General features: G+C 53.2%; 11 protein-coding genes across 11 annotated transcripts; 7 read left to right on the top strand and 4 right to left on the bottom strand.

Annotated features, from left to right (window-relative positions):
- Nucleotides 1–359: 359 nt before the first annotated feature.
- Nucleotides 360–3,542, top strand: TrAtP1_001441 (uncharacterized protein; the record flags this gene model as incomplete). The annotated part of the gene is made up of 1 exon (XM_066110993.1): nucleotides 360–3,542. One exon carries the CDS (start codon nucleotides 360–362, stop codon nucleotides 3,540–3,542), a length of 3,183 nt encoding a protein of 1,060 aa, XP_065967066.1.
- A 61-nt stretch (nucleotides 3,543–3,603) lies between these two features.
- Nucleotides 3,604–3,840, top strand: TrAtP1_001442 (uncharacterized protein; the record flags this gene model as incomplete). Its single annotated transcript, XM_066110994.1, has 1 exon — nucleotides 3,604–3,840. The coding sequence occupies one exon, from the start codon at nucleotides 3,604–3,606 to the stop codon at nucleotides 3,838–3,840; it is 237 nt and encodes a 78-aa protein (XP_065967067.1).
- Nucleotides 3,841–4,589: 749 nt separating this feature from the next.
- TrAtP1_001443 (uncharacterized protein) lies at nucleotides 4,590–9,067 on the top strand. The gene is made up of 2 exons (XM_014086053.2): nucleotides 4,590–8,192; nucleotides 8,264–9,067. Exons 1-2 carry the CDS (start codon nucleotides 5,013–5,015, stop codon nucleotides 8,429–8,431), a joined length of 3,348 nt encoding a protein of 1,115 aa, XP_013941528.2. The 5' UTR covers nucleotides 4,590–5,012; the 3' UTR covers nucleotides 8,432–9,067.
- Nucleotides 9,068–9,118: 51 nt separating this feature from the next.
- Nucleotides 9,119–9,541, bottom strand: TrAtP1_001444 (uncharacterized protein; the record flags this gene model as incomplete). The annotated part of the gene is made up of 2 exons (XM_066110995.1): nucleotides 9,119–9,226; nucleotides 9,332–9,541. 2 exons carry the CDS (start codon nucleotides 9,539–9,541, stop codon nucleotides 9,119–9,121), a joined length of 318 nt encoding a protein of 105 aa, XP_065967068.1.
- A 3,237-nt stretch (nucleotides 9,542–12,778) lies between these two features.
- On the top strand, nucleotides 12,779–13,465 carry TrAtP1_001445 (uncharacterized protein; the record flags this gene model as incomplete). Its single annotated transcript, XM_066110996.1, has 1 exon — nucleotides 12,779–13,465. One exon carries the CDS (start codon nucleotides 12,779–12,781, stop codon nucleotides 13,463–13,465), a length of 687 nt encoding a protein of 228 aa, XP_065967069.1.
- Nucleotides 13,466–13,751: 286 nt separating this feature from the next.
- Nucleotides 13,752–16,991, top strand: TrAtP1_001446 (uncharacterized protein; the record flags this gene model as incomplete). The annotated part of the gene is made up of 2 exons (XM_014086051.2): nucleotides 13,752–14,729; nucleotides 14,811–16,991. 2 exons carry the CDS (start codon nucleotides 13,752–13,754, stop codon nucleotides 16,989–16,991), a joined length of 3,159 nt encoding a protein of 1,052 aa, XP_013941526.2.
- Nucleotides 16,992–18,637: 1,646 nt separating this feature from the next.
- On the bottom strand, nucleotides 18,638–19,042 carry TrAtP1_001447 (uncharacterized protein; the record flags this gene model as incomplete). The annotated part of the gene is made up of 1 exon (XM_014086050.2): nucleotides 18,638–19,042. One exon carries the CDS (start codon nucleotides 19,040–19,042, stop codon nucleotides 18,638–18,640), a length of 405 nt encoding a protein of 134 aa, XP_013941525.2.
- A 382-nt stretch (nucleotides 19,043–19,424) lies between these two features.
- TrAtP1_001448 (uncharacterized protein) lies at nucleotides 19,425–20,333 on the bottom strand (the record flags this gene model as incomplete). The annotated part of the gene is made up of 1 exon (XM_066110997.1): nucleotides 19,425–20,333. The coding sequence occupies one exon, from the start codon at nucleotides 20,331–20,333 to the stop codon at nucleotides 19,425–19,427; it is 909 nt and encodes a 302-aa protein (XP_065967070.1).
- Nucleotides 20,334–21,393: 1,060 nt separating this feature from the next.
- On the top strand, nucleotides 21,394–22,217 carry TrAtP1_001449 (uncharacterized protein). The gene has a single exon (XM_066110998.1). The coding sequence runs from the start codon at nucleotides 21,494–21,496 to the stop codon at nucleotides 22,043–22,045; it is 552 nt and encodes a 183-aa protein (XP_065967071.1). The 5' UTR covers nucleotides 21,394–21,493; the 3' UTR covers nucleotides 22,046–22,217.
- Nucleotides 22,218–24,337, top strand: TrAtP1_001450 (uncharacterized protein). Its single transcript, XM_014086049.2, has 2 exons — nucleotides 22,218–22,718; nucleotides 22,774–24,337. Exons 1-2 carry the CDS (start codon nucleotides 22,424–22,426, stop codon nucleotides 23,907–23,909), a joined length of 1,431 nt encoding a protein of 476 aa, XP_013941524.1. The 5' UTR covers nucleotides 22,218–22,423; the 3' UTR covers nucleotides 23,910–24,337.
- Nucleotides 24,315–26,360, bottom strand: TrAtP1_001451 (uncharacterized protein). The gene is made up of 2 exons (XM_066110999.1): nucleotides 25,864–26,360; nucleotides 24,315–25,793 (listed from the first exon to the last, which is right to left on the bottom strand). Exons 1-2 carry the CDS (start codon nucleotides 26,089–26,091, stop codon nucleotides 24,624–24,626), a joined length of 1,398 nt encoding a protein of 465 aa, XP_065967072.1. The 5' UTR covers nucleotides 26,092–26,360; the 3' UTR covers nucleotides 24,315–24,623.
- Between the last annotated feature and the right edge of the window lie 61 nt (nucleotides 26,361–26,421).

Genomic DNA, 26,421 nt, shown 5'->3' on the forward strand with positions numbered 1-26,421 from the left:
CCCGGACCTTTGGTATCTTTTTTGATCAGACCATCGTTAAAAGTGCAAAGATGAAGCTGGCGCTGCCTTAACAACGGCCCCTTTCCCACGCATCTCTGCCTCGGCCTGCAGAAGCTCCAGGCAAACACGCTGAATGCCATTGCGGGCTATGTCTTCTGCAGAAATACAATCCACCTCACCATCATTCCAGAGACGATTGGCCAGCACCACGCCCGCGGGCCCGCATCCAGCTCCTCCATTGCTCGAGACGCAACGTCCACGACCTGGCTGCCGCCCGAGGCATGCCAATTTGACCCTCTCCTTACTCTATATTGCTTACTAGCAGGAAGTCTGCGACTCGGGTCTCCCTGCTAGGACCAATGCTCGAAAGAACGGCGGCGGCGAGTCTGGAATCATGCAACATCCAGCGTATTATTCCGAAGCCGAGCCGCTCGACGAAACGCTGTCGCCAGCTCCATACAGGCTTCTGGCAGCATGGAGCGTCCGCCATTGAGCTCTCCAGTATCTGGCCGGCGATAGGTCGGACCGCCGAGCAGGAGCAGTCCGAAAATGCCAACCGCCCGCTACAGACTGGACTGGTTGCGTCGGTTTTTCTATTGGACTTTCTATATCCGAGCGCTACATATTCTCTCCTGCGGCGATTGTATCCGGGCCTACCGCGACCTCAAGATTCCAGCCATGCGGGCGGTGGTGCCAGACGAAGGCATTTCACCTCGTCTACGGCCACTGCTGAGCATGGCTCGACTGATACCTCGGCCCCGCCAGGAATAGAAGCTCTTTCTTCGGTGGGGAACCGAGTATATCAGCGAGACGATGGAGCGTCATTTGTGGCGAGAGACTCACATCAATATAACACCCGCTCGAGGCCCGCCTCCTTGGGCGAAGCTTCGCAACCTTCAGCCTCCTTGGGCTCACGCCATGTATCTCGGCTGCAGTCGAATGCAGCGCTCCTGGAAGATGTGCTCTCACATCAAAGCGAGGAGCGCTATCACGACGTTTGGGACTTGTACTGCAGATTAGATGGGCATCATCAATTGGACTTCCGCCGCGCCATGGTCTTGTATCTCTCAAAATCGCGCGGAATAGTCGAAATCGGGAGGGCCATCTCACTATTTCGCCAGATTGATATTGCTGACTGGGACGACGACCTCTTGGCCGCTGGAGTCCTGGCTTTCATGCGATCTGGTGACCTGGAGCATGCGATCGGTAGGCTAAAGGTTGGCCTGGAGCTGAAAGGTCTAGTCGGGGGCCTCGAGTACATTCTGGCCGATACCATTGCCAACGAAAAATGGTCCATGCTTATAGGCGTATGGCTGGAATTCTACGCATCTCGCCTCAAGTTTGAACCAGCTGGCCAGCCTGAAGCCATTCGCTTAGAACGACTCGAACGCTTGCCCGGCCTCGACAAGCTCTTCTTCTCTTTTGAGAATTATCTCTCGTCTGACGGTGCAAAGGCGGTTCGCCCCATCAAGATCTATGAGACGACAAGGCTGGGCCTCGATGCTTTAAGGCGAAAAATGGCAGAGCTAGCACTGGCGCAACCCTGTCAACCAAGGCAAGCGACTGCTATTTTGAACATTTTTAACGACCACCAATTATACAAAGATTATTTGCTTCGCGTGCTGAACTGCTGGCATGGCAAATCTGAATTGAGATCTAACCTCACTTGGTTATCCGAGTTATATAGAACATACCGCAAGCTTCCAGGCGCTCACCCACCCATCGCTTTGCTGCAGCATATGTTTGAATTGCACTACCCATATGGGACTGCTACACTGGAGGAAATTTACAAAGACTGGCATCGTGCCTGGGGAGACTTGGACCAATGGGGGTATGAAAAGTTTCTCAAGTACTACGCTGGAGTGGGAGATGTCCAAGCCGTTCAACAACTATGGGGGCGGTATGTGAGCAAATATCCCCGCGTGTTGAAGAAACCCAGGGCCTTTAGGAGTACCATGAACGCTTATGCGCAGATTGGCGACGTCACCAAAGCGGAAGAAGAGCTTCGACTCATGACAGACCACCACGGAGTCAAGCCTGACCTTGATATTTGGAATACCTTGCTGAAGTGCTATATGCGAGCGCAAGACTACAATCGAGCGGTGGCCTGCTTCAGCGAGATCTGCAAGATGTATCGACCAGATTCCTTCACGTATGCTCATATAATGGCCATGTCTGCCAAGAAGGGTGACCTGGAAGCCACTCTTGGCTTCTTCAACCAATCTCAAAAAAGCCGAGTTCCCGTATCGAAGGAGATGGCAATGGCCCTGGTCATGGCGTACTGTCGCAACGATCGATTGATGGAGGCGGAAAGGATATCCATGGAGCTGGCGGAACGAAACGCGACAAGCACTGCCATCTGGAACCAGCTGATTCATTTCAACGGCATGCAAGGTAGGCTTAGCAAGTGCTACGAGCTGCTTCAGGCCATGAAGTCGTTTGACCTCGCATGGGACCATCAGACTCATGAATTTCTCCTTCAGGCTCTTGTAAGAGTGGACCAAGTGCAGCCTGCCTACCGCCTCTTGCGGACTGCCTACAAGGAGAAGCTGTTTCCAGTTGGTCCAGAACATTTTGCCGTTGTCATGGCTGGCGCTGTTCGTATTGGCGACCTTGGACTGGTCGAGATTCTGGCTTCGCATCTTCTCAAGGCTGGCCAGTCAATGAACTTTAATGCCAAGGTAGCCCTCGCTGAAGCCTCTTTCAAGAAGAAGCCGTCCTCTACCCGAACGCGGCAGCTCGGGAAAGAATTCGTCGCTCATTTACGCTCTCTGTTTATCCACAATGCCAGAGGTAGAGAGGCCCATGCTGTCTCAACACTTCCGAGCGATATTAGACACTTGAAGAAACAAACCAAGAGCATTGGCCGCGCCATCAAACTCTTGGTCGAACTACGAGACTTTACGACAGCTGAAGAGGCCATCAGCTTGTATAGCGGAATGTTCCCCAAGCATAGAGGAAGCGAGCCGTTCCCTCCGGAAGTGATTTCCGCACTCATGCTGGGCTACTTCAAAGACAGGAAGTTCCGCCAGGTACATGATATGTGGAACCAGACTTGGAAGAGAGTCCTCGCTCGAGCGCGGCACCGCCAAGCAACAGGCATCTATCCCATCCACGAATACGATGTCTCCAGACCAGTAACGATCTTGGCCAAGACGCTTAGGGAAGAGAACAGCGGAAAGGAGCTGCTTGAAGTCGTTCAACAGGTTACATCGGCTGGGTTCAAGTTGACTCGGAGCAACTGGAATCTTGTAATTCGCTATCTTGCCGAGATGGGCCAGTGGGAGCCTGCCATGCGCTGGTGCGAGACCATGCTGATGCCGCGCTGGCGTGGATGGAGTCCCGGCAAAAGAAGTCTCCAGGAACGCCGCAATATGAGAAACACGCGCGTGCTCCAGGCGTCCAATGCGGCTGTCCTCAGCTTACAACAGCAGTGGCTGAAGCTGCGCAAGTTGGCCGCCTGGTCAGCTAGTGTCTCCGCCAAGCTGAGAGAGATTGAGAGACAATTCCCCCCGCCTGCACTACGCCTTTACGAATACTGACTTTGAACATGTTTCGGGAGCATTGGACGGTAACCGAAAGGCAAGCCTAAAGAAGAGCGCCATGGACATGTTGAGACCATTTTCGCATATGGAGCTGAAGGGCATGAAGAAGGCGCTGGAGAGACAGCTTCGGGTGCAGGAGACCAAACGACTGAGACGACGAATGAGAAACCCGCTGCGGGCCGTGTCGAGCGAGTTGAAGAGGCGAGTCCGGGGTGTGCGGAGGCATGCGGGTAGGGCGGAGAGGACGACTCATCAGTCGCCTGCAAAGGATGACGGTGGTGAAGGAGACGAGTAAGGGGAAGGGCATAGGCCAGCAGCGGCTTGGATATCTCTGCGCCATTTGGAGGGCAGCGCGGACAATCAGACATATGGGGTTATGGGTGTATCACACGACAATGTTGAATTGATAAACTTGGCATAGAACATTCTTTCTTTGTACACTAGAGACGGGATGAGATGGACATGTATGAATAGTAGCAAAAGATGACACGCATGAAATGATGAGCATATATGAAAGAGTCTCTGTGGCATTGGAGTGTATAATCGGAATAAATAGTTAAACACAAGTGGTGCTCGTGTGAATATTTCCAAGATTTTACTGGTTCTAATGAGGACGACATCTCGTCTGTTTTCTTGGTGTTGCCAAATGGGTAGATGGTTATAAAAGCTAGTAGTTACCCGGTACTCGATTGTCATTATTCAAGCTTCTAACAACAAGACGATAATTTACGGCACAAGGAATACTCATTACAGCAACTGTCATAAAAAAACTAGAGGGATTTATACCGGGTAGTCAACTCTCGGTCAACCATGGGGATTAATAATGTCGAGATGCGGATTTATATGGATTATTAAGTCACTGCCAATAGTGGACTCGCTCTGCCCCGCAGCCGGTAACAGGTGCCGTTATCAAGCCAGACACTCGCCGGCTACAGGTCTCACGAGCTTCAGTTCAACGCCAAAGTCTCCAGCGCACAGCAGCCAGATAGCAATAGACATGTAAACATAATCGACAACTATATACCCAATTGATGCTCTCAGATGATATCTTCCATTTTCGTCTCATCACAACTACAGCTACCCCGCCAATTCCGAGCGATTACTCCGGATTCCGCAGCACTGAAGCAGCACTCAGGCCCCCGCAGTTCAGCCGATGGAAGGTACTAGGCCCCTCGAATTTTCGGCCATGTCGTAGCCAGGATGCCGCCTAGAGCTCTCGTGTATTATTAACTGCGGTAGTCCAAGCTCAACCACCTGTTGCTCCATCTTGGATTACTCAGTCACCCGCCCTCCGCCACAGGATACTCGGGCAATGCGCATGAATTGCTACTGAAACAAAGGACGAAGAAGAAGAGGAAGAATAACCGAATGATTCTTCTCCTTGTATCCCCTCCCTTCATCGTCTTGTATTTCTAATAGCAAACTCCGAACTCCGACTAGCCGATCAGCTCGAACCAACCCTCCGCCATGCTGCCCCGATCCCGAGCCTCTGGGCGCCTGATACTCGAACGCTCGGCGGCTTCACAATCAAACCGGGCGCTGTCCGATTCCATACCCCGGGCATGGGCCTTCAGCTCGGCTCTGCGGGCCACTCACATCGCCGGCCGTCGCTATCCCGGCCTGCGACCCCGGCTGACGGGAGCATCATCCTTCTCCACAACCACGAGACTCGGCAAAGAAAAGGACAACAAGGACAAGGAAAGCTTCTTCAACTCTGCCGCTGAGCCTACAAAGGAATCAGAAGATGCAAAGTCCAAGCTTGAGAATAACGCCAAGGAGGATTCAAAGGCCACCGCCGCCGACCCGGAATCGGTAGCATCAGCCGCCAAGAACGAGGGCGGAGCATCACAAGATGGGAAGCCTAGCGATGCGGCAGGAAGTGCTGCTGGTGCTGGATCCGGCGCAGGCAACGAGGGTTCTGGCGGTGAGGGCGGCGAGGGCGGAAAGCGAGGTCGCAGAGCTGCTGAGAGGGCGCTGTCGAAGCCCGTCATTCCAGAGGTGTACCCGCAAGTCCTGGCGATTCCCATTGCCCGGCGGCCGCTCTTCCCAGGCTTCTACAAAGCCATTACGATTAAGGATCCCAATGTCGCGACTGCAATTACCGAGTCTATTAAGCGTGGCCAGCCCTATGTAGGAGCTTTCCTCTTCAAGGATGAGAACGAGGACGAGGACATTATTCGGAATGTGAATGATGTGCACGACGTTGGTGTCTTTGCCCAAATCACCAGTGCCTTCCCCATCCACGGCCAGGAGGGCGCCCTGACAGCAATCCTGTATCCGCACCGAAGAATCAAGCTGTCCAGTCTGGTTCCACCCGGAACTCAAGAGGCGGACAAGGCTGATTCCAAGTCAGAGACGGAGCCCGAGCCGATACCGCAAAAGACAGCCGAGGAGGAGAACCAGGAGAAGAAGGGCGACGTGGTAACAAGCTTCGAGGAGAGCGCCGTGGAGAAGAAGCCGGAACAGGTGGCGGAGAAGTACGAGCCTACGTCGTTCCTTAAGAGATACCCCGTCAGCCTGGTCAATGTTGAGAACTTGGTAGACGAGCCTTATGACCCCAAGAGCCCTGTTATTCGCGCCGTGACAAACGAAATTGTCAATGTCTTCAAAGAGGTCGCTACCATGAACAACCTCTTCCGAGACCAGATCTCCACCTTTTCAATGAGCCAATCTACCGGAAACGTCACCTCAGAACCTGCTAAGCTGGCTGACTTTGCCGCTGCCGTCTCTTCCGGAGAGCAGAATGAGCTGCAAGAAGTCTTGGGCTGCATGAATATCGAAGAGAGAATGCAAAAGGCCTTGATCGTGCTCAAGAAGGAACTCATGAACGCCCAGCTACAGTCCAAGATTACCAAGGATGTTGAGAGTAAGATCAGCAAGCGCCAGCGGGAATATTGGCTCATGGAGCAGATGAAGGGCATCCGTCGTGAGCTCGGCTTGGAATCAGACGGCAAGGACAAGCTTGTGGAGAAGTTTAAGGAAAAGGCCGCCAAGCTTGCCATGCCTGATCCTGTCCGCAAAGTCTTTGACGAGGAGATTAACAAGTTGGCCCACTTGGAGACGGCCGCCTCGGAGTTCAACGTCACGAGGAACTACCTGGACTGGCTCACTCAGATCCCCTGGGGTCAGAGAAGCCCAGAGAACTTTGGTATCCCCAACGCCGTCAAAGTCCTCGACGAGGACCACTACGGTTTGCAAGATGTCAAGGATCGAATCTTGGAGTTTATCGCTGTGGGTAAGCTGCGTGGCTCGGTCGAGGGCAAGATTCTTTGCTTTGTCGGCCCACCTGGTGTCGGAAAGACGAGTATCGGAAAGTCCATTGCCAGAGCTCTTAACCGAGAGTACTACCGCTTCAGTGTTGGGGGTCTTACTGATGTTGCAGAAATCAAGGGTCACCGAAGAACATATGTCGGTGCTCTTCCCGGTAGAATCATCCAGGCTTTGAAGAAGTGCCAGACTGAGAACCCCCTCATTCTGATTGATGAGATTGACAAGATTGGCCGGGGCTACCAGGGCGACCCCTCATCGGCCCTGCTAGAGCTTCTGGATCCGGAACAGAACAGCTCTTTCCTGGATCACTACATGGATGTCCCCGTCGATCTGTCAAAGGTCCTGTTTGTCTGCACTGCCAATATGACGGACACCATCCCCAGACCTCTCCTGGATCGTATGGAGCTCATCACTCTGTCCGGATATGTCGCGGATGAGAAGAAGGCCATCGCCAACCGATATCTCGGGCCAGCTGCCAAGGAAGCAGCCGGTCTGAAAGACGCTGATGTCCAGCTCACCGACGAGGCCATCGAGGAGCTCATCAAGTCCTACTGCCGAGAATCAGGTGTCCGAAACTTGAAGAAGCAGATTGAAAAGGTCTATCGCAAATCAGCACTGAAAATTGTCCAAGAGCTTGGGGAGGAAGTCCTCCCCGAAGAAGAGGCTCTGACAGACGAAGGCAAGGCCGCTGCGGAGAAGGCCAAGGAGTCTGCTGCGGAAGCTGAGGGCAATGAGAAGAAGGCCGCTACCGAGGCTGGCGAGAACGAGACTACAGAAAAGCCACGAAAAGCGTTACAAGTCCCAGACAGTGTCCATGTTAGCATCGGAAAGGACAACCTGACTGACTACATTGGACCCCCAATCTTCACATCTGACCGCTTGTACGATGTGAGCCCGCCTGGTGTCTCCATGGGCCTGGCCTGGACACAGATGGGCGGCGCTGCCATGTACATCGAGTCTATCCTTCAAGCGCCCCTCCGACCAAGCTCACGACCCGGTCTGGAAATCACGGGCAACCTTAAGAACGTTATGAAGGAGTCCACTACAATCGCCTACTCATTCGCCAAGTCATTCGTGGTCAACCAGTTCCCCGAAAACCACTTCTTCGACAAGGCCAAGATGCACCTTCACGTCCCCGATGGTGCTGTGTCCAAGGATGGGCCCTCTGCCGGTATCACCATGACCACTTCGCTGCTATCTCTGGCGCTGGACGAGCCGGTCAACCCCACCGTGGCAATGACTGGTGAGATTACGCTGACCGGCAAGGTCCTCCGCATTGGCGGACTGCGGGAGAAGACTGTGGCGGCCAGGAGAGCAGGATGCAAGACTATCATCTTTCCCAAGGACAACATGTCAGACTGGCTGGAACTTCCTCAGGTATGTTTTCTTTTTCTTTTTCTTAGGCCAGCTTTATTTTCTTTAAACTTGTGCTAACGACTCTTATATAGACCATCAAAGAAGGCATTGAAGGCCATGCTGTAAGCTGGTACTCTGAAGTCTTTGACCTGGTTTTCCCCAACCTGGACCGCCAAAAGGCCAATACTTGCAAGATTTGCGAGTGGAAGGCTGAGCAGAAGAAGAAGGACGATTCTGAAAGCAAGGAGGACGATGATTAAACACACACTGACATGGCACATCTTGGAAAGCATATGAGAGCACAGAGTTGGCACCTCCCTTTGCAGAGAGGGAGAAGAGTATTGAAAAAGTCGATTTCTCTCTCTGGACATATTTTTTTTATCATCCACGACTTCTGAATCTACAACAACACAACGCAGGCACACATTGCCATATGATGATACGGGAGGAGCACAAGCCGAGATTTTTCTTTCCTCCCCCAACCTGTCCTTGTTTGATTTTCGAGCAGAGCAAGGACTGGAGAAGAATCATTTGGCGGACAGATTACACTTCCTATTCATTTTGTTAAAAAAAAAAAAAACACGAAAAACCAACTTAGCCATGGTTTCTTTTTTCTTTTTCTTCTTTTTTTGTTTAATCTTGTTAGGGGGGAAAAGAGAAACAAAAAAAAAAAGACAAAAAAGAAAGAGGGGAATTTGGCACAACATGTATATTAGATCACACTCAAGTCGGCGAGGGCAGATGGGGCGAAAGAGGAATATGTAGAATATTTTCGGGGCGCTTAGACGCGGTAAAAATCTCCAATTCATAGAAGCAAAGGCAAAGGGATGGAAAGTTTATGGTATATATAGTTATATTGACGCATTAGCACAATGAATCAAAACCCAAAAAATGCTGTATCTAGTTTTGAAGCCGAGCCATGTGTTCTATATCCTGGCTGTAAATCCCTATGTGACATGACGTGGTGTAGTGGAGGAGAGTTCATCATGTTGTTCGGCCAAGGCCTTGGCGGTAATGTAAGCTGACATCACCTTGGAATTTGGCAGAGATGATTTCTATTTGACAAGATTAGAGAAAGACTGTTGTTTTGGTCCTTCGCAGCGTGGCGGTAAAAGGTCATGACTTTCAGTGTCTACTATCCGAATGAAATAAATACATACAGCGCGAGCTGATGTGGCAGCACCTTTACGGACAACTCCAGTTGCAACAAACTCTGCCTTGTGCAAAAATCCAGTCTTTTTTTTCTTTTCTTCTGCGTTTATGCCTTGCGGTTTCGCGGCCAGCGCCACACAGCTTTTTTTTTTTTCGCGAGCCAGGCCAGGCCAGGCCAGGCCGTTGTGGGCGGCCATCTTTATGCTGTCCCGTCCCATCTGAAACGGCGCGCGTGGGGTTGGAATTGAAAGCTCCGATCTGGCGTTGCGGGACGGTGGTGCGGGACGGGCCTAGCTAGAATTGATTGGGCGTCTTGGAAGCAGAAAAGAAGTAGAGCCTATCAGATGGAGCTGTGGACGCTCGTGACCATTCAGTGCATTTCCAATGTATGTACTGTAGTGGTTCCTGGCATCTGGCAGTATCAGCATCACGGCCTCAACTGTTCGGTCTTGTTTACCGCTAGAGTCTCTTGTCAGGAGAAAAAAGACGTTTGAAGCATGACATGCAAGGGGAACGTGCGTAAAGTGATGCATCACTCGGGCGTTGCTGATCTGGTTGATGCTCAGCCCAACAACCCCGCGGCTGTGCCCAAAGCTACTTGTACTAAACCATGACTCCATCTACGAGTAAGGCGACCAAGTTGATGCGAGAAAGGCGAGCAGACGGACGAGGCATGTGCATCCCGCGAGCTGCATGCGGGAGGGCACGCTTGGGAGGCGATTGTTGCGAGCTGTCGGTGTGACTGGCGGCATCGCGATGGGCGCATGTACAAGCAACTTGAAGTCTAGCGATGGCAGCCTCATCTGCTGTCCAGTTGGCCCGGCTAGCAATGCAGTCATGCCCGACCCCACACCAGGCCGACAAGTCAATTGGAGGTCCAGAGCATGCGCCTTTATCTGCGCACCAGCAGTCGGCGAGGCGATGATGTTGAGATTCGCGGCTGCTGGACAAGCAGGAAAACAAGGAACGCCACTGAGCATCGTGATGGTCCTACTGGATAACCCGTCCGTCTCCCACGAGTTCTCCGTAATGGTCCAGGCGCAGTAAAGAGCTGCTGCCAGCATGACGTGCGTACGCAGGCCAGATCATCTCGGAACGGGGGCCCGGGCTTGGGGGGGCTGACATATGAGTCTGCGGATGCATTCCGCAAGACCAGTAGGGATGAGAGATAGGGGCAGCAATTTGCCATTTGCAATTTTCCCGTTGGGCCATGGTAGCCTTTTCGTAATTTGTACATGCTTGGCAAGTTGTCATCGTAATACCAAGCCGGTACCCAGGAGTATACTATACCACATCTTGCTCGGCATCAACAACGTACAGTATAGCATTCAAGAGTACATGTAGATATCGTGTTGGTCATGTCGCTGTTTGCTTGGCCTGTTGGGCTCTGGCCATCAACCCACTCGATTCGCGAACGGACTCATCGCGCCAGCTTCGTGGTAGCGACCATTGTATGATGGATACCTGACTCGAATCTGGCCCAACCTTGTGATGGCCCGTAGCCCAAGTCCAAGTCGAGCTGTCTTGAAATTATCTCCCCAAGGATTCCGGAAAGGCCGAGTCCTGGCGGATGGCTACTAGGTCAAAACAGTGATGTGACTGGGTAGGTCAGTAAGATGCTAAAGATGCATGGCCTGAAAGCGATGGTTCTGCTCAATAACAGCACAAGTACCAGCATGTACCAGCTGCCCTGGCAGATTGGCCGTCCGAGTACCGAAGCGATTGATTAAGCGTCCATGTACGATGCGGCATAGTCCGATCTACGCAGCTTGCTGGCAGCGACCTGGACCCTGCGGACTGGAGCCTGTGTCAGAACTACCACCACTAGCATTGCCTACCTGCTTGCAATAGTACAATGACAGCGAACCCAGCGCTGCTAGACTCGTATTCTCGTCAGCTTCTCCGAGGCCTAGTTCGCTGCCCAACTGCCACCACCCGGTTCGTGGCTGGCCCGACGTCCAAGCTGTCGGTGCGACGACGCCAGCAAAACAGGCAACCTGGCAGGCAAGCTAGGAGCCCATGATGGCACTGTTGCTGATCGCATGCTGGCGAGCAGGTCCTGAGTACTCGACTCGACTCGACTCGCATGGTGGCAATGCTGGTCTGGCACGGGGTGCTCGGTATGAGACCTACCACCGGTAAGGCGCCGTTGCCATGGCAATCGCAGCAGCTTCGGTCGCTTCCCATCACGGCTCTGCTCTCCGCCAGTACCAAGAGGGCTCCGACAAAAAGAGTAAGCGGGCGGAGCTGGACCAGGTCGTCTGTCGAATTGGCGGTCACCAAGGCGAGCAGATGAGCAGATGAGCAGCGCGGTCGATGGGGCAACGCCTTTGTTTACGGTCCGGATTGACATTGACTGCGGCCCTGGCCCTGGGAGCTGTGAGCTGTGAGATGGGATGCGCGGGTTGGGTACAGATTGCTGGCAGGATTGGCGGCCGAGAGTGTCGACGCAAGGTTAGCGACTGCAGTTGGAGTTGAGCATCATTGAATGATGATTGACCCAAAGACTATCGATGGATTCAGTGGCTTCTGCCACATGCGAGGAACGCGAAAACAGCCCATCACAGGTGCAGGCCCCGCTGTGACAGTGGCTGCGGCCCTGCTGTTGGCGCGTCATGCCACCGCCCATTGCCCGTTTGGAGCGGCGGGAGGGTGCCATCCAGCGCTGTGGCCGCCCATTGCAGCGACGATTGGCAGCCCGAGGTCCACTGGAGGGCAGCCGGCGCACCCTGGATTTCCGGCCAGCGGGCGAATGCTGTAGCCAGAAGCAAAAGGAGGGGTCCAGCGGCGCCCAACCCGCAGTCCGGCTGCAAAGTTGACAGCGCTAAGACAGCAGCTAGCAAGGGCGGCGGCGCTAGTCTAGTCCAAGCAGCTTGCCGTCTTGGTGCGATGGAGCAGCAACCGCTACCGCAGCCCGCTAGCGGCAGGCGACGATGGCGGGCTTTCGGGCACGACTCCAGCGGCAAGCCTAGCCGCTAAACGTGGACTTGGGTGTTCAATCTCTGTGCGGTGCCTATTCCGTGCCTTGGGCTTACAGCGTGGTTGATGCTGCTACTGCAGCATGTCTGGTGGCTGTCAGGCCCAGGCCCTGGAGGCTGCTTCTGGATGCTTGGGATCGAGAAGTGCATGTAGTGCCTTGGGTACCCATTGGATACAGGTACAGATACAGGGACAGATACAGGTCTGTCTGTCTGTCTGTCTGTCTGTCTGTCTGGAGCTGCTGGGATTCCATCCCACGTACCGACAGGCGAGCACCAGGTAGGCCTTTTGCACCAGACCGGGAGCCTGGGTTCTTGTACCGAGTACGGCTGGGTACGCTGCTCCTCCTGCTGGGAACGACGGGTGCCCACGATGGGGTGGCACAAGGCTGGTCACGACCCCAGAAATAGCCCGCGTCCCATTTTCCAGGGTTCAATCTGCATGTACCTGCTGGTACTGCCTACCTCTGCCTGTACATGTCCTGTCCAGGTCCTGTCCAGCACTCCGGATATCTTGTCTCGTCGTCGTTCATCTCCAGATCAACCCGGCTTCGACTCTTTTCGTCGCTCTCGCCAACCTCCTCCGTGTCTCTCAGGCCGCTCCACCTTCTTCTACCTCCCCTTGCCGCGAGCTTTGCCTCCTTTTTTCCCTTCTTCTCTTTCCATCTTCTTATTTCCCCCTTCTCCATCGTGGGGAGCCGCAGCCTTTTATTTGTGCCTCGTCGCCCACATTTTGCCTCGCCCCTCGAAGCGGCTCTTTTACACAGCAAAGAACCGCCGTCCGTCCATCCCTCCGGCCTTGCCCCTCGTCCTGGCCTCGCCTCGCCTCACCTGCTCTCACCGCGCATCGTCCGCCACGCCGCCGTTCTTACTGGACACGCAACTGGGCTGGCCAGCCACTCACAGAGCCCGGCCTCGTCTCTTCGTCTGCCTGCTGTTCGCCATCCACTCACCGGCCGCCTTGTCGTCCCCCTGCGTGCGTCCTCCGCGCCCATCACAGACAATCCGCCTCCTGCTCTTGACTCATACGCAGTCAAAAAAAAAAAACCCCCGGGCAGCTCCCCCCGTGATCTATTCGAGCTCGTACAGGCTTCTCTTCTCCAGCAGCTCGCCGCCCTGCCGCTCCCCGGCGAAGCTGCTTGTTCGGTGAATCGGCATATATAGCAACGGCCTGCCTGCTTAGCTTCCATAAAAGCTCAAGCACCCCTCCTTGTCGCTGCTTCAGCCTCACGACTGGCTGTCATCGCTCGATATCAAGGCCGTTTTCTGACATCTCACTGGTTAAAAATACATACACTTAAAGCGCGACAGAATCTGACCATCTACGGTCCCGTCGCGCATCGTTTGTTAGGTACTGCCTGCTCGTATAGTGGATACTTGATGCTCGCAGCCGCACACCGCACATCGACAAGTACCTTGTATCACAGCGGAATCCAGCCGGTTGCCCAGCATGTCTCTTCCAGATGGCCGTCCATGCACGTCGCCGTCGCTTCTTCAGCCTCAGTCGCAGCCGCAGTCGCCGTTACCCGTCAAGCAGGGCTTTTTGCGCAAGCTCCTGGCCCGCTCAGCAAGCACAAGAAGCACAAAGTCCTCGGCCTCGTCCGTCTCCGCCGACCAGCGACTTGCTCCCGAACCCGTCTCCAGCCCCGGCCTGATCAAGCGCATGTCAAAACGAGTCGTGCCTGGCTTGCCCCGAACCCAGACATTCAAGCGCCAGCTGTCGGAAGATAGAAAACATCTGGCTCCTGTAGAGCCTTCGGCAGAGGAGCGAAGGGCGGCGTCCGTCGACAGGCGGGCTCACTATCCACGCAAACCCAGCGGGCGAGTCTCCAAAACCCACGTCGACCCTCACTCCAGTGCGCCGAGCTTCTTTGGCGAGCTTCTCCACGAAACTACTTCAAACTATGCACAGTCACTTCCCCTCGACCTCGCCGAGTTCGAGGCGGCGGATGCGTCGTCCGATATTCCGCATGCCGAAACGGATGATGATTCAGACATTGACGGCAATGAGGCTGACGATGCCGATGACGAGTACGCCACTCAGGACGCGGCATCTGTTGCTGATACTTGCTCCATGACCACGTCGCAGTACGAAGCAATGATTCTCGACAAGTTAGAGCGGGAGTGGATTCTCAATCTGAGCATGCACTTTAGAGACCGTTCAAAACGAGAAAAGTTCTTTGTGACATATCGTGAGGAAGAACATATTTGGCGCCGCGTCACCGTCTCTTTGGATTATCGTGATGCGCCAGAGAATTCTCTAGAGTGGGATCTCAGCCGCACCAAATATCAGAGGGATAAGAGCACCAAGATATACGAGGCTATCCGCGACAGTCTACAGGATATCCAATTTTACGACACAGTGACAAACCTAAAGCTCGAAACTACCGACGGAAGACTACATGTTCACGTAGTCGAAGACGGTAATGTAAGTGACTACTACCCCCGTGTCATCTCTATTGGGACGCATGGCCGTTTTCCATGGCAGACTAACAAAAATCTCCTCAAGGAAATCATTCACTACCCCACCGTTAGCCAGATTCGGCACCTAGGGTGTAAAAGAGTCAAAGAGCGAGACATTGTTTTTGACTCCCACATGTCTGGCTTTGTTTACAAAGTCAGCGTGATGGGCAAAATGCTGATCAAGAAGGAGATTCCCAGCCCCGATACCGTCGAAGAATTCCTCTACGAGGTCAATGCTTTGAGCGGCCTGCGCTTCTCAAAGCACGTTATTGACTTTTACGGAGTGGTAGTCGACGATGATGATGAGCAGGTCAAGGGCCTTCTCATCAGCTTTGCTGGCCAGGGCGCCTTGATCGACATCATCTTTGAGAATTGCAAGGAAAACCACATTGGTCTCCCTTGGAATACAAGGGAGAAGTGGGCAAGACAAATCGTCCAGGGACTGGCTGATGTCCACGAATCCGGATTTGTCCAAGGAGATTTCACCTTGTCTAATATCGTCATCGACGACGCTGGCGATGCCAAAATCATCGACATCAATCGGCGAGGCTGTCCCGTGGGGTGGGAGCCTCCGGAGGCGACGGCCCTCATCGAGTCTAACCAGAGACTATCCATGTATATCGGGGTCAAGTCGGATCTATATCAGCTCGGCATGGTGCTCTGGGGGCTTGCAATGCTTGAGGATGAGCCCGAGACTCAGGGTCGGCCGCTCATCCTGGGACCAGAGATTAACGTACCAGATTGGTATCGACAAATGACGGAAATTTGCCTCAGCGATGACCCGCGAATGAGGCTGCAGGCCTCGTCACTGCTGCGAATGTTTCCGCGAGCTGTCCCGGACGATGAGCACAGTGACGCACTGCGCTCGGATCACGATCCTGTGCGCGTGGATACTGGCGCCGTCAACAACGAGTACCTTTCCGATGGCTACGACGTCGAGTCCCACTCCGCAATGAGGACGGTAGACCTTGACGAGGAACTGGTCTATCCAAGCTCGACATATCTGCATAGCGGGCCTCTTCCTTATGATCAGTACTATACAAGCCGGGGCAGGTCACCGCCGAGCCCACTACCTAGCGATATGGGCGGCGGTGAGGTGGCATACAAATCCGCCTGGGCGGCAAACAGGAACATTGCTCCCTCTTACAGCGACAGCGGGGACAGCTTTGTGATTCCGGACAGTGAATATGACGTGCGGCGACAGCCAACTCCGACGCCGTCGGCTGAGAGGTTTCTCAATATTAGCGATCGACGCTCACGGCCCCTGAACCAGCTCAGTACCTATGAAAGCACAGAATATTTTACAGCCACTGATGATGCAGCTGACAGGCCCGACCGTGGACTATCCGTTCCCATGGCACCCGAATCCAGCTGGGGAGGGTCAGCCGCTAATGATGTGTTTGAAGACGCAGACGCCACGCTGGAACCAAAGGACGCGGATGAAGAGAACTACTTTGCCCATACAATCCCCGCTGTGATTGTAACCGAGTCACCTGTCAGCGCAGTAGCTCGGCCAAGGAGCATTGAGTCACAGGATGATGTGTTTGAGAGAAAACTTGACGGGGAAGAAGACGGGGAAGAAGACGCTGGCAGGCAAGACTCTGCTATTGATATCGACTTTGAAGCTCAAGAAGCGACCATTATCCCGGATGTCAACATCGAAGCGCCTCGGCTAAGCCCGAGACTCAAGCTTTCGAAAAACACAGCCAATATCAAAGTTAAGCGGCTCAGAAAAGCCTCACCCAGGTCGCCTTCGTCTCACGCAACCCGCCAGCAGACTGATGCAGCCGATACACCCATTTCAACAGACGCGACCATGAGCTCTAGGGTGGACGATGGGGAAGCACTTCGGGTGACGACACCAGAAACCGAGTCGGAGCCTGACTACATCGCCTCACGTTCGCCGGGCTTCAAATCGCCCGATCCCCGGCAAAGCTACAATGCCAGCAGCGCGCAGAGGGCCGGGCAGCTTCTTAATGCAGGCAGCACGAGTGAACGCTGGATCCCGCCAAGCGAGGAGACTTTGGGCCAAACCGAACCAACCGGCGGATTCACGTATCCCAGACACGGAACTATTCCCGTGTCACTGACGGGGATTGGAGCAGCTCACCTGGAGCTTGAAGGAGACTTGTTGCAGGAGAAGGGACTCATCGATGATGAGTTTCAATTAATGACACGACCCGAAGCGGCAACACCGCTCATGATTACGACAGATGCGCAGACATGAACAACCAGACACACACACATATACACACAGATTTCATTGGCATACAGCGATAGCCTGCTCTTTGTTTGTCTTTACTGCTTTACTTTACTTTTTTTTCCTTTTTTTCTTTCTCGCATCTTCTCATCACTGCCTCTCTTTTTTTGATCTCATTCAAAACGTTGTTGATATTTTTGCTTTCTTGCGATTCCCTTGTGTAAAGTAGATATAACTGCGCAGGCAACTGACCTGGCTTCTTTTTTCCTTTTTACGATTTTGGATTATGAATATTTATGGATATCACGACATTTGGAAATGACCTGGGCCAGCAAGATAGCATAGCGCCGGACTAACGAGTATGAGATATGACTAGTTGGCAATCAAGTAGAACAAATTGAATATTAAGATGTTGTTCATATTGAGGATGCTGTGAATAGGGATTAAGTATCAAGATGCTGTTCATATTGAGGCTTCTACAAATACTTGCAATAGACCCATACGTTCAGAAATTGCCTATTATGGAAATATTCTAGAAGAAGCACTAGAAACCGGGTGAGGCTGCTCGTGTGCAGTGTGGCTACTAAGCCTAGTCCCGTGTAACTCGAACCAAAGGCTGGCCGTTTTCGATCCTTTTTCAAACTTTTCTGTTGGGAAGGGGGGTGTGTATCTAGTGATTGAATTTCGGAGGGTTACAAAAAAAAACGTGCTCATGGAATGGATGGGATGAATGAAACTTGAGTAATTGGGCATTGAGGGCGAATAAACTCTTTTTTTGACAAGATGAGCATGTGAACCGAGGCATCGGAGAGAATTAACGAATGAACCATACAAGCATGTATATACGTATTTGTTTTTGGGGAGTTGGGGGTGGGTCAAGTTCAAGTTGGGATGGGAACGGATGGATGAGCCGGGATCTCAACTGGCTTTTTTTTTTTTTTTTTGGCTCTAGTTATCCGAAATGAATATGGGGGAAAGAAAATGGATAGCCTATCAAGGGATGGATGTGAATAAGCGAGACGAAGTTGTGGCTGTCTATCGATGGGGGGATGATCTTAGTGGAGAGAGACAGAAACATGTGAAAAGAGACAGAGATAAATAGATTAAGCATAAACTGAAACCATTGGTACGATAAGAGAAATGTCGTTTATAGGTGTGGCTTTGGTTATACTCTTGGGGACTATTGATTACAGCAGAATGACATGTTGAAGCGGTGGCGCATGTTTGAAATGATACCAGAGTGAGTATCGGCACATGAATGTAGATTGATGCTGTATACTAACATTGTGATTAAACGAATGTAGACAAGTGAATAAAGAAGAGCCATTAAGCTACCCATCTAAAAAACTCCGGTTGAGCGCCGAGAAATGGCGTCACATTTGCAGCATTCATTCCATCGCTTGTCAAAACATCCCGAACACCCCGATGATAAGAAGAAAGAACAAAAAAAAAAAGCTTGTACTCCTAAAGCTGCGCCGCAACAAAGTCCAGGTGGATCAGAGACAGTGCGGCTGCTCAATCAGGGCCGTAAAGGTACCAAAAGAGGAGGGAAGAAGATAATGTTGGCAGCTGTGAAAAACAAAAAGATGCCCTATAGAGTAGAGAAGAAGAAAAGAATCAATGAATACTAAATAAGGGCTGACAAAAGCGACAAGAGCAGTATAAACAGCCAATCAACTCGGAAGAACCAAAAACACATCTTCTCCAGCCATGTGCTCAGCTCGAATCTGCCGCTGCGAAACAGGCCGAATTACCAATTCCGCTAGCTCCAAACGGTGAATTGCGTCTGCATGAGACTGGATCAATCTGCCACTCAACGGCTCTCTCTTGACCAGCAATACGTTGCCATGAAGCTTGTATGTGACATGCTCCCAAGCCTGGATCAAAGGAACCTCGAGTTTAAACATCCATGTCCCTCTCCAGGTCATCACGGTAGGTCGCTGTTTCCCCGCGCTGCTCGCCTTGTACCGTGACGTCTGGTATCGAAAGACGGCCGCCACCCCTCGCTGTCCATTCCAAATCTCCATGAGTTCAAGTTTGGGCATACTCAAGGCCGCGCGGGCTGCTCGGACTAACATGGTGGTGATCTTGGGCTGAGCGCCGAGGGGCTCGAGCAGCTGCGAAGTGAGGACGAGCGTTTTCAAAGACGCCCACTCCGAGCCACGGCCGCGGGCCTCGAAGAAATGTTTAGCGTCTATAATGAAGGACGCGGAGATCTGCTCGAGCTTGAGGCAGCTGGCGATGGCCCGGGCGACGTCCTAGTTTGGGCTTCGGGAGGCGTCGCAGCCCTCGAAGTAGAACGGATACCGCTGATGGAAGTTCTCGAAGATGACGAGTTTTCTCAAACGCGAAGGGGCAACGAGTTGAAAGAACGTTTTGTAGTCTGTAGAGTAAGAACAACGACGGGTCAGCCCCCTTGGTGGTATCGTATGGAACCATCAACGAAATGTAGCCCCTTGTTCACTTACTACCGTCTGTCGTCTTTTGCGCATCATCCCGCCACTCTCTCCAGGGCTCGTAGTGGATTTCTCGCAGTCTGGGAAACCGTGACAACAGCAGCAGTAGCGTTCTTGGTGACCATCGCCTTCGAGTCTGCTGGCGAAGAAGCACCGCCGTCACTGCCGGAGCCAGGGGCATGCCCAGCCACCATTCGTTCTCTTCCTTTATTGTATCAAATGGTCCTTTTACCTGGATTGGATCGAACACTTTACCGACTGCGCGGTCAGTAATGAAAATCTCATTGTCACTCCCTTGGCGCTGGCTGTAGTCGCTGTCGTCACTGTCGTCACTGATGTAGTCACTGTCGTCGCTGTAGTCGCTGTCATCGCTGTAGTCGCTGTCGTCGTCGGCTGTAGCCGGCATAGACAGCTCCAGAAGCTCACTGTAGTCGCGCTCTCTCTGGTTGAACGGGTGATCGGGCTCAAAAGTCAGGTACTTGAACCAATACGCCGAATCACTGGGCGAGTGGACGCTGATGTCGAGCACTAAGCTGGACCTGTTGCTCCATGAGCTCAGAGTATCCACCACCTCGTGCAACGCTCTCCCGATGGCGTGGCTGTCGGCGATGCTCATTCCTTGCACCCTAGATTCCTGTAGCCCGTATTCTTCGAGCTCCAAGCAGAGCCAGATGTATCGCACGTGTCTCTGGGTGCGAAAGGTCATGAGGTCAAGCTGTTCGATACGTGGCATCGTCAGTTGGAGATGGGAAAAGTTGTGCGGCTCGATGATGGCCTGCCATTCCCGGGACACTGCGGCATAGGCGGCCAGGCCACCGTCGGTCTGAAGCAATGCATTGAGGATCGCCCGCCGGGCCGCGACGGGCAAGTTGTGCCATGATGATGATGTCCTATTAGCTGTATCCGATGCCATTTGTACGAGCAATGTGATGTAAGCAGTACTTGTCCAAAGCAGAGATCAACATTGTAACAGCTACGGTATTTACTAGTAGTCTTTGGTAGGAAAAGGGAGAATGTGGAAGATGGAAAGAAGAAGCAAGAGCTGAGGTAGTCGGTCCTGCTGCTGCTGCAGGTAGATGTACATTTTTAGAGTCTTGGAGACTTGCTTTTCTCTTTTCAAGTATATCTTGGTACTGGAAATAACAAGAACAAAATTATTAACTGCATTACCAACATTACTCTTGAAACTTATCAACTCTACATATTTCTTGCTGCTGTATAAAACAAAAACTGTCCAACAGCTTGCTGTCTTGGCCTCCATCACGACTACAATCTAGCCAACGGTTTATAGAATCTCTCACATGATTTTGCTGCCATTACTTACTTTCTGGAGCACAATGAGGTGGTTATTCATCAGCCAAAAACTACCTGATTGTTGTCCATCGTGTCATCGCTCAACATACAGCAGTACTAGTTTTTCGAGCCAAGAACATATACTACGTCGCGTATCCACCTCCGGATTTTGCCAGGGTGTCACATCTACACAGAATAACATCATTCTTATTGGGCAGATGGGTTTCATACAATTCAAGTTGGCTCGCACGCTGTCGTCAGCAAAAGCTCTTCGTTCACATGAGAGCCGTCAAGCATGAAGCATCCGAGGCTTGTACTCCGTGCTCTGATAACCGTGACGAGCGCCACGCGTAATTCGCAACAAGTGCCTCCCCAGCAGGAATAGCCGCTGTCCAGGGCACAGCAACAAGAGAGTGAAGCTGTACTTGTAGCATGTCGTTTCATTCCCCTGCCTCCCATTCGCCCATTTGGCAACCTTGCAGATAAAAAGATATGTCTTCAGCGCTAACCTGAACGAGAGCTTGTTTCGCTGCGGGGACTGCCTCGGCTGCGGGGACTGCGAAAAAGAAGAGCAAGAAAAAAAGTTGTTGGGGAAAGGACGGAGAAAAAAAGGTTGAGCGCTTGTGCCGCTGGAGCGTGATTGGCTCAACCTGGTGGCAGCGATTGCGCTAAAAAAGGGTACCACGTCAAGCACGTTTAGCCACTTGCGGCAGACCAGCTTTCGAGGTACCGCTGCGCCGGGGGAGGGGGTGGGTGTAGAGTTTTGATAAAGATTGAGAGATGAGGGCGAGAGATTGGGGAGCTGTCAGGCGATTGAAGCGGCATCTGCTGATTCTGGCAGCTGGACGAGAAGTGAATGATGCTATGCGCTTCAACGTTGGGGAATTCCAATTGCAGAGAAACATCACCATCGCCGTCCATCAGCTGATTTCGCAGTCCCAACTGGCCTCGCCTCGAATCGTCGCTCACTTACACGCCCTCACGTCTCGCCGCCTGCCCCAGCGATCCAACAAAACCAGCCCAAAGTACCGCCCCAGGTACTCCCATCGGCCCCGGTACCCCCATCCATGCGCCATGCGCCCACCGCCATCGAGTACCCCCCCACCACTCAACTACCGCGCTGCGACATTCCCTGGCGGATCCACGGATGCGTGTTCCCAGCCCATTTCTCGCTTTTGCTGTTTTCAATCAACCATCTCCACAAAGGCAAAAGTCGCCGTGGCAGTGACAACGGCCATGGCCGACGCCGCACGCTGCACAGGTGTATCTTGTCCTGCTGCAATTTTTTCACCATTTTCGCCTTCGCTAGACCTGCTAGATTCTTCTTGCTGATCCGCTGGGCCGCCCTATTCGGGAAACCCCAGCGCTCTGGCCCCGAGCCTGGCCTGGCCTGCCCTGATTCTCAGCTTTCCACAGGCCCTGTTGATCAAACGCCCCCCCCTCAAGGGCATCTTGATATAAGAGACAGAGAGCTCCCCATCTCACACACCCTCCACAACACAACACAACACGAAAAGAGCTCCTCACTTCTTTTCACTCTTCTCACCCCTCCCTCTCCATCTCATCCCCCTGTCCCTCTCCCTCCCCCGGGACTTGGTTTCTTTTTATAACACCTTTTTTTCGCTCTCATTCTCGACATCTCTTCCTCTTCTCTTTTCCTTCTGTGTCCAGCCTTGATAAGACTTGTTCAATATCAGAGCAGCAACAAAAATGTCAGAATCTTCCGCCGCGGCCTCAAAGGCCCAGGCGTCGGCCTTCCCTGATGGCACCACCGACTACGTGCCTCTGCGCGCCAGCGGCAAATACGACCTCAAAAAGGTGCACATCTCAGAGACGCCCATGACCTGGGGGAACTGGTACAAGCACGTCAACTGGCTCAACACCACCTTCATCGTCTTCATCCCCCTGCTGGGCTTCGTCTCCGCCTACTGGGTGCCTCTCAAGCTGGCCACGGCCATCTTCTCCGTCATCTACTACTTCAACACTGGTCTAGGAATCACAGCTGGTAAGTCGGAAGGCTCATTTGACTATCAAGGAATTCACTTACTTACTCATACAAGGCTACCACCGTCTCTGGGCTCACTCCTCATACAAGGCCACTCTCCCCCTCAGAATCTACCTTGCCGCTGTCGGTGCTGGCGCCGTCGAAGGCTCCATCCGCTGGTGGTCAAGAGGCCACCGCTCTCACCACCGATACACCGACACCGACAAGGACCCCTACTCCGTCCGCAAGGGCCTCCTGTACTCCCACATCGGCTGGATGGTCATGAAGCAGAACCCCAAGCGAATTGGCCGCACTGACATCACCGACCTCAACGAGGACAGCATCGTTGTCTGGCAGCACCGCAACTACCTCAAGTGCGTCATCTTCATGGGCCTCGTCTTCCCCACCCTCTTCTGCGGCCTCATGTTCAACGACTTCCTCGGCGGCTTCGTCTACGCCGGCATCCTCCGCATCTGCTTCGTCCAGCAGGCCACCTTTTGCGTAAACTCCCTCGCCCACTGGCTCGGCGACCAGCCCTTTGATGACCGCAACTCACCCCGTGACCACATCGTCACCGCTCTCGTCACTCTCGGTGAGGGCTACCACAACTTCCACCACGAGTTCCCCTCAGACTACCGAAACGCCATTGAGTGGTGGCAGTACGACCCCACAAAGTGGATGATTGCCCTGTGGAAGTTCACCGGCCTCGCCTACGACCTGAAGCAGTTCCGCTCCAACGAGATTGAAAAGGGCCGTGTCCAGCAGCTCCAGAAGAAGCTCGACCAGAAGCGTTCCACCCTCGACTGGGGCACTCCCCTCGAGCAGCTCCCCGTCGTCGACTGGGACGACTTTGTCTCTCAGTCCAAGAACGGCAAGGCCCTCGTTGCCATTGCCGGTGTCATCCACGACGTTACCGACTTCATCAAGGACCACCCCGGTGGCAAGGCCCTCATCTCCTCCGCCATCGGCAAGGACGCCACGGCCATCTTCAACGGCGGTGTCTACCTCCACTCCAACGCCGCCCACAACCTGCTCTCCACCATGCGAGTCGGCGTCCTCCGCGGTGGCTGCGAAGTCGAGATCTGGAAGCGCGCCCAGTTTGAGAACAAGGACGTTACCTATGTCAATGACTCTGCCGGCCAGCGCATCGTGCGTGCCGGTTCCCAGGTCACCAAGGTTGTTCAGCCCGTGGCCAGCGCCGACGCTGCTTAAATTAGTGGACGCATGAGATGAAGGGAAAATGCAAACAGAGTTTTATCAAGGATTAGAGTTGAAAAGTCCACTTGGAGTTTTATATACAAAGCGGTGAGGGGTAGGGGAAATTTCTACTAGTTTCCTTTTCTACCTGCATTACCCTGCATATACTACAGCTGGGTTACTTTTTCGATAACAGTCACTACCAAACTCTTGATGGAAAAAATTTATCATGAATTGGCGTTTGAAAGGGAAATGAAATATTTTAAAGGGGATCCGGTAGACATTAAATTGAGACCGGACAAATCAGGGGCGTTTTTATTTACAGAGTAAACACTGCAGAAGTGGAAAAGAGAAGACTCTCAAATCATAAATATATTATACATTTTGATATAATCATTTGACGTTCTTGACTTGTGAAGACTTGTGTAATGAAGTAGTATTTGGATCCGTCTTAATTTTGTAGTCTCATTGTTGACATTGAATTAGGTAGTCGTAGTCGTTAACACTCTGCTCCCTGAACATGGAGGGTATCAAAACGCAAAACAGCTCTCAAATCATAAGCATACTATATACCCCGATAAAACCATCAGGCTATCTGAAACCACCTCCCTCTCATAAAATCTCGTTAATGGTATTAAACTATAATCTATTTCTTACTCGCCAAAAACTCCCCCAAATAAAAATCTCGCCATTACCGAAAAACGCACATTCCCGTCACATTCCCAAATTTCACGGCGTCGCCATCCTCGTCTTCATCATCACCAACTCACTGCTCTTGGCCCACAGCCCATCCGGCATCTGCCGATAACACAGCAACCGCCCATCATCCCCCGTGCTCCCCAGAATCTGCCCGTCGTCGTCAAAGCCCACGCGCCACACCGGCGTCCGGTGGCTGTCCAGCCGCGAGACTTCCTGCGCCACGTGCGGGATCTGCCCCGGCTGGCCTGTCCACTGGCGCTCGCCGACGTTGCTCGACTTGGCGAGGCTGGCGCTGAGAGTTGACGACGGCTGGTGGTGGTGATGAGGCACGTTGCTGCTGCTGCCGTTGCCGTTGTTATTGTTTCCGCCGTTGTTGTTGTAATGATTGTTGTTGGGGTTCGAGCTGGACCCCGGCGTATTGCTCTCCTTGTCCTCCTTTGCAGAAGTCGTCGTGGTAGGCGACGCCTCCCTATGCTGCTGCGCACGCCCATCCGGCTTCAGCAGATGCGACGCCGCCCACGACCGCCCGTCGTTATCCGAGTACGGCGTGTCGATGCGGAAAACCCTGGCATACCCGTCCTGGCACGCCGTGGCAATCATGTCGTAGCCCCTGATGTTGCCCGGCGCCCACGCCACGTCCCGCACCAGCCCCCTATGGCCCGTAATCTCGACGGCCAGGTAGAATTCCTTTTGCAGCGTGTTGGCGCCGAAGCTCGCCGACGCAATCTCCCTCGAGCGGTACACTTTCACCGAGTTCATGCCCGCCACCACCAGCCCCAGCGCATCCGAGGGCACGCCCGCCCTCAGCGCCGTGTAGCAGGGCTCCGGGTTCGGGTCGAAGCGCACCTTGAAGGACACCTCTTCGCCGCGGCTCGGCTTGGGGCATATCGTGAATTCGTCAATGGATGTGTACTCTGCTAGATTCTCGGGCTGGTCGTTTTCGTACACCGTCAGCCGCCCGTCGGTTGCGAGGAGAGCTAGGTACGTCTGCCTCGTCTCCTCGTTGTGCTTCATCGAAAAGGACCGGTATGGCGACCGCGCCGACCGAGTGTCAAAGGCTGGTCGGCCATTGACAGACCGCGCAGCGCAGAAGCGGCGGCCAGGCGCAGCAGAAGGGTTCTCAGCCCAGAGGCGGAACCAGCCCTCGATGCCGAGAGAAGCTATGAGGTTGGGGTATATCGTGGACGGCAGCCATTGCAGCTACGCATACAGTTAGTTGTCCGATTCTTGTTATTGATTCCCGGATAGCCTGTATAGCAAGCAAACAAACCTCTAAAACTTCTCCTCCATGCGCGCTCCACGAATCACACAGCCTCCACGTCGCATCCTTGTGCCGGTTGAAGACGCGGATCTTGCCATCCACTGACCCCGTCGCACATCGGTCGCCGTACGCGTTGAACGCAATCGCCTGCACCAGATCCTTGTGGCCGTGCTGCAGGTTCAGGTCAAAGGACTTGTTGTCGTCGTCGGTGGGGGACTGTGGGATGGAGGTTGTCATGATCTTTTCGGGGGAGAAAAGCCCAATCAATAGAGCAAAGAGGTATCACGTCGTTGTATCTACTACTTTGAAAGACTGCGACAAGATGCTTCGCCACTACAATTGTGTTGCTCGAGCTGTGGGATTGGTGGGTACGAAATCTGCAGAGGCAATGGCCAAGTATGGCATGTGAATCTGGATGCAATTGGAAAGTTTATCTGAGCCAGAGCTGGTCCCGATTGAAGCTCGAGGTCACTTGGCGGGGCTCAAAGGTACGTACCCCGAGTCTCCACTGCGAGTCAGTCTAGCCCACTTTGGCCATAAAGGGTTCAAAACCTTGACTTCGTGCCC

Source organism: Trichoderma atroviride, chromosome 1 (assembly GCF_020647795.1).
Source record: "Trichoderma atroviride chromosome 1, complete sequence".
Classification (NCBI taxonomy): domain Eukaryota; kingdom Fungi; phylum Ascomycota; class Sordariomycetes; order Hypocreales; family Hypocreaceae; genus Trichoderma; species Trichoderma atroviride.

What these genes read in the sequence shown, in the direction of transcription:
- TrAtP1_001451 (XM_066110999.1), bottom strand. Translation starts at nt 26,091, where the DNA reads ATGACAACCTCCATCCCACAGTCCCCCACCGACGACGACAACAAGTCC. An exon ending in ATGGAGGAGAAGTTTTAGAG is followed by an intron (nt 25,794 to 25,863) that starts GTTTGTTTGCTT and finishes CTGTATGCGTAG; the next exon opens with CTGCAATGGCTGCCGTCCAC.
- TrAtP1_001450 (XM_014086049.2), top strand. Translation starts at nt 22,424, where the DNA reads ATGTCAGAATCTTCCGCCGCGGCCTCAAAGGCCCAGGCGTCGGCCTTC. An exon ending in TGGTCTAGGAATCACAGCTG is followed by an intron (nt 22,719 to 22,773) that starts GTAAGTCGGAAG and finishes TACTCATACAAG; the next exon opens with GCTACCACCGTCTCTGGGCT.
- TrAtP1_001449 (XM_066110998.1), top strand. Translation starts at nt 21,494, where the DNA reads ATGAGGGCGAGAGATTGGGGAGCTGTCAGGCGATTGAAGCGGCATCTG.
- TrAtP1_001443 (XM_014086053.2), top strand. Translation starts at nt 5,013, where the DNA reads ATGCTGCCCCGATCCCGAGCCTCTGGGCGCCTGATACTCGAACGCTCG. An exon ending in ACTGGCTGGAACTTCCTCAG is followed by an intron (nt 8,193 to 8,263) that starts GTATGTTTTCTT and finishes ACTCTTATATAG; the next exon opens with ACCATCAAAGAAGGCATTGA.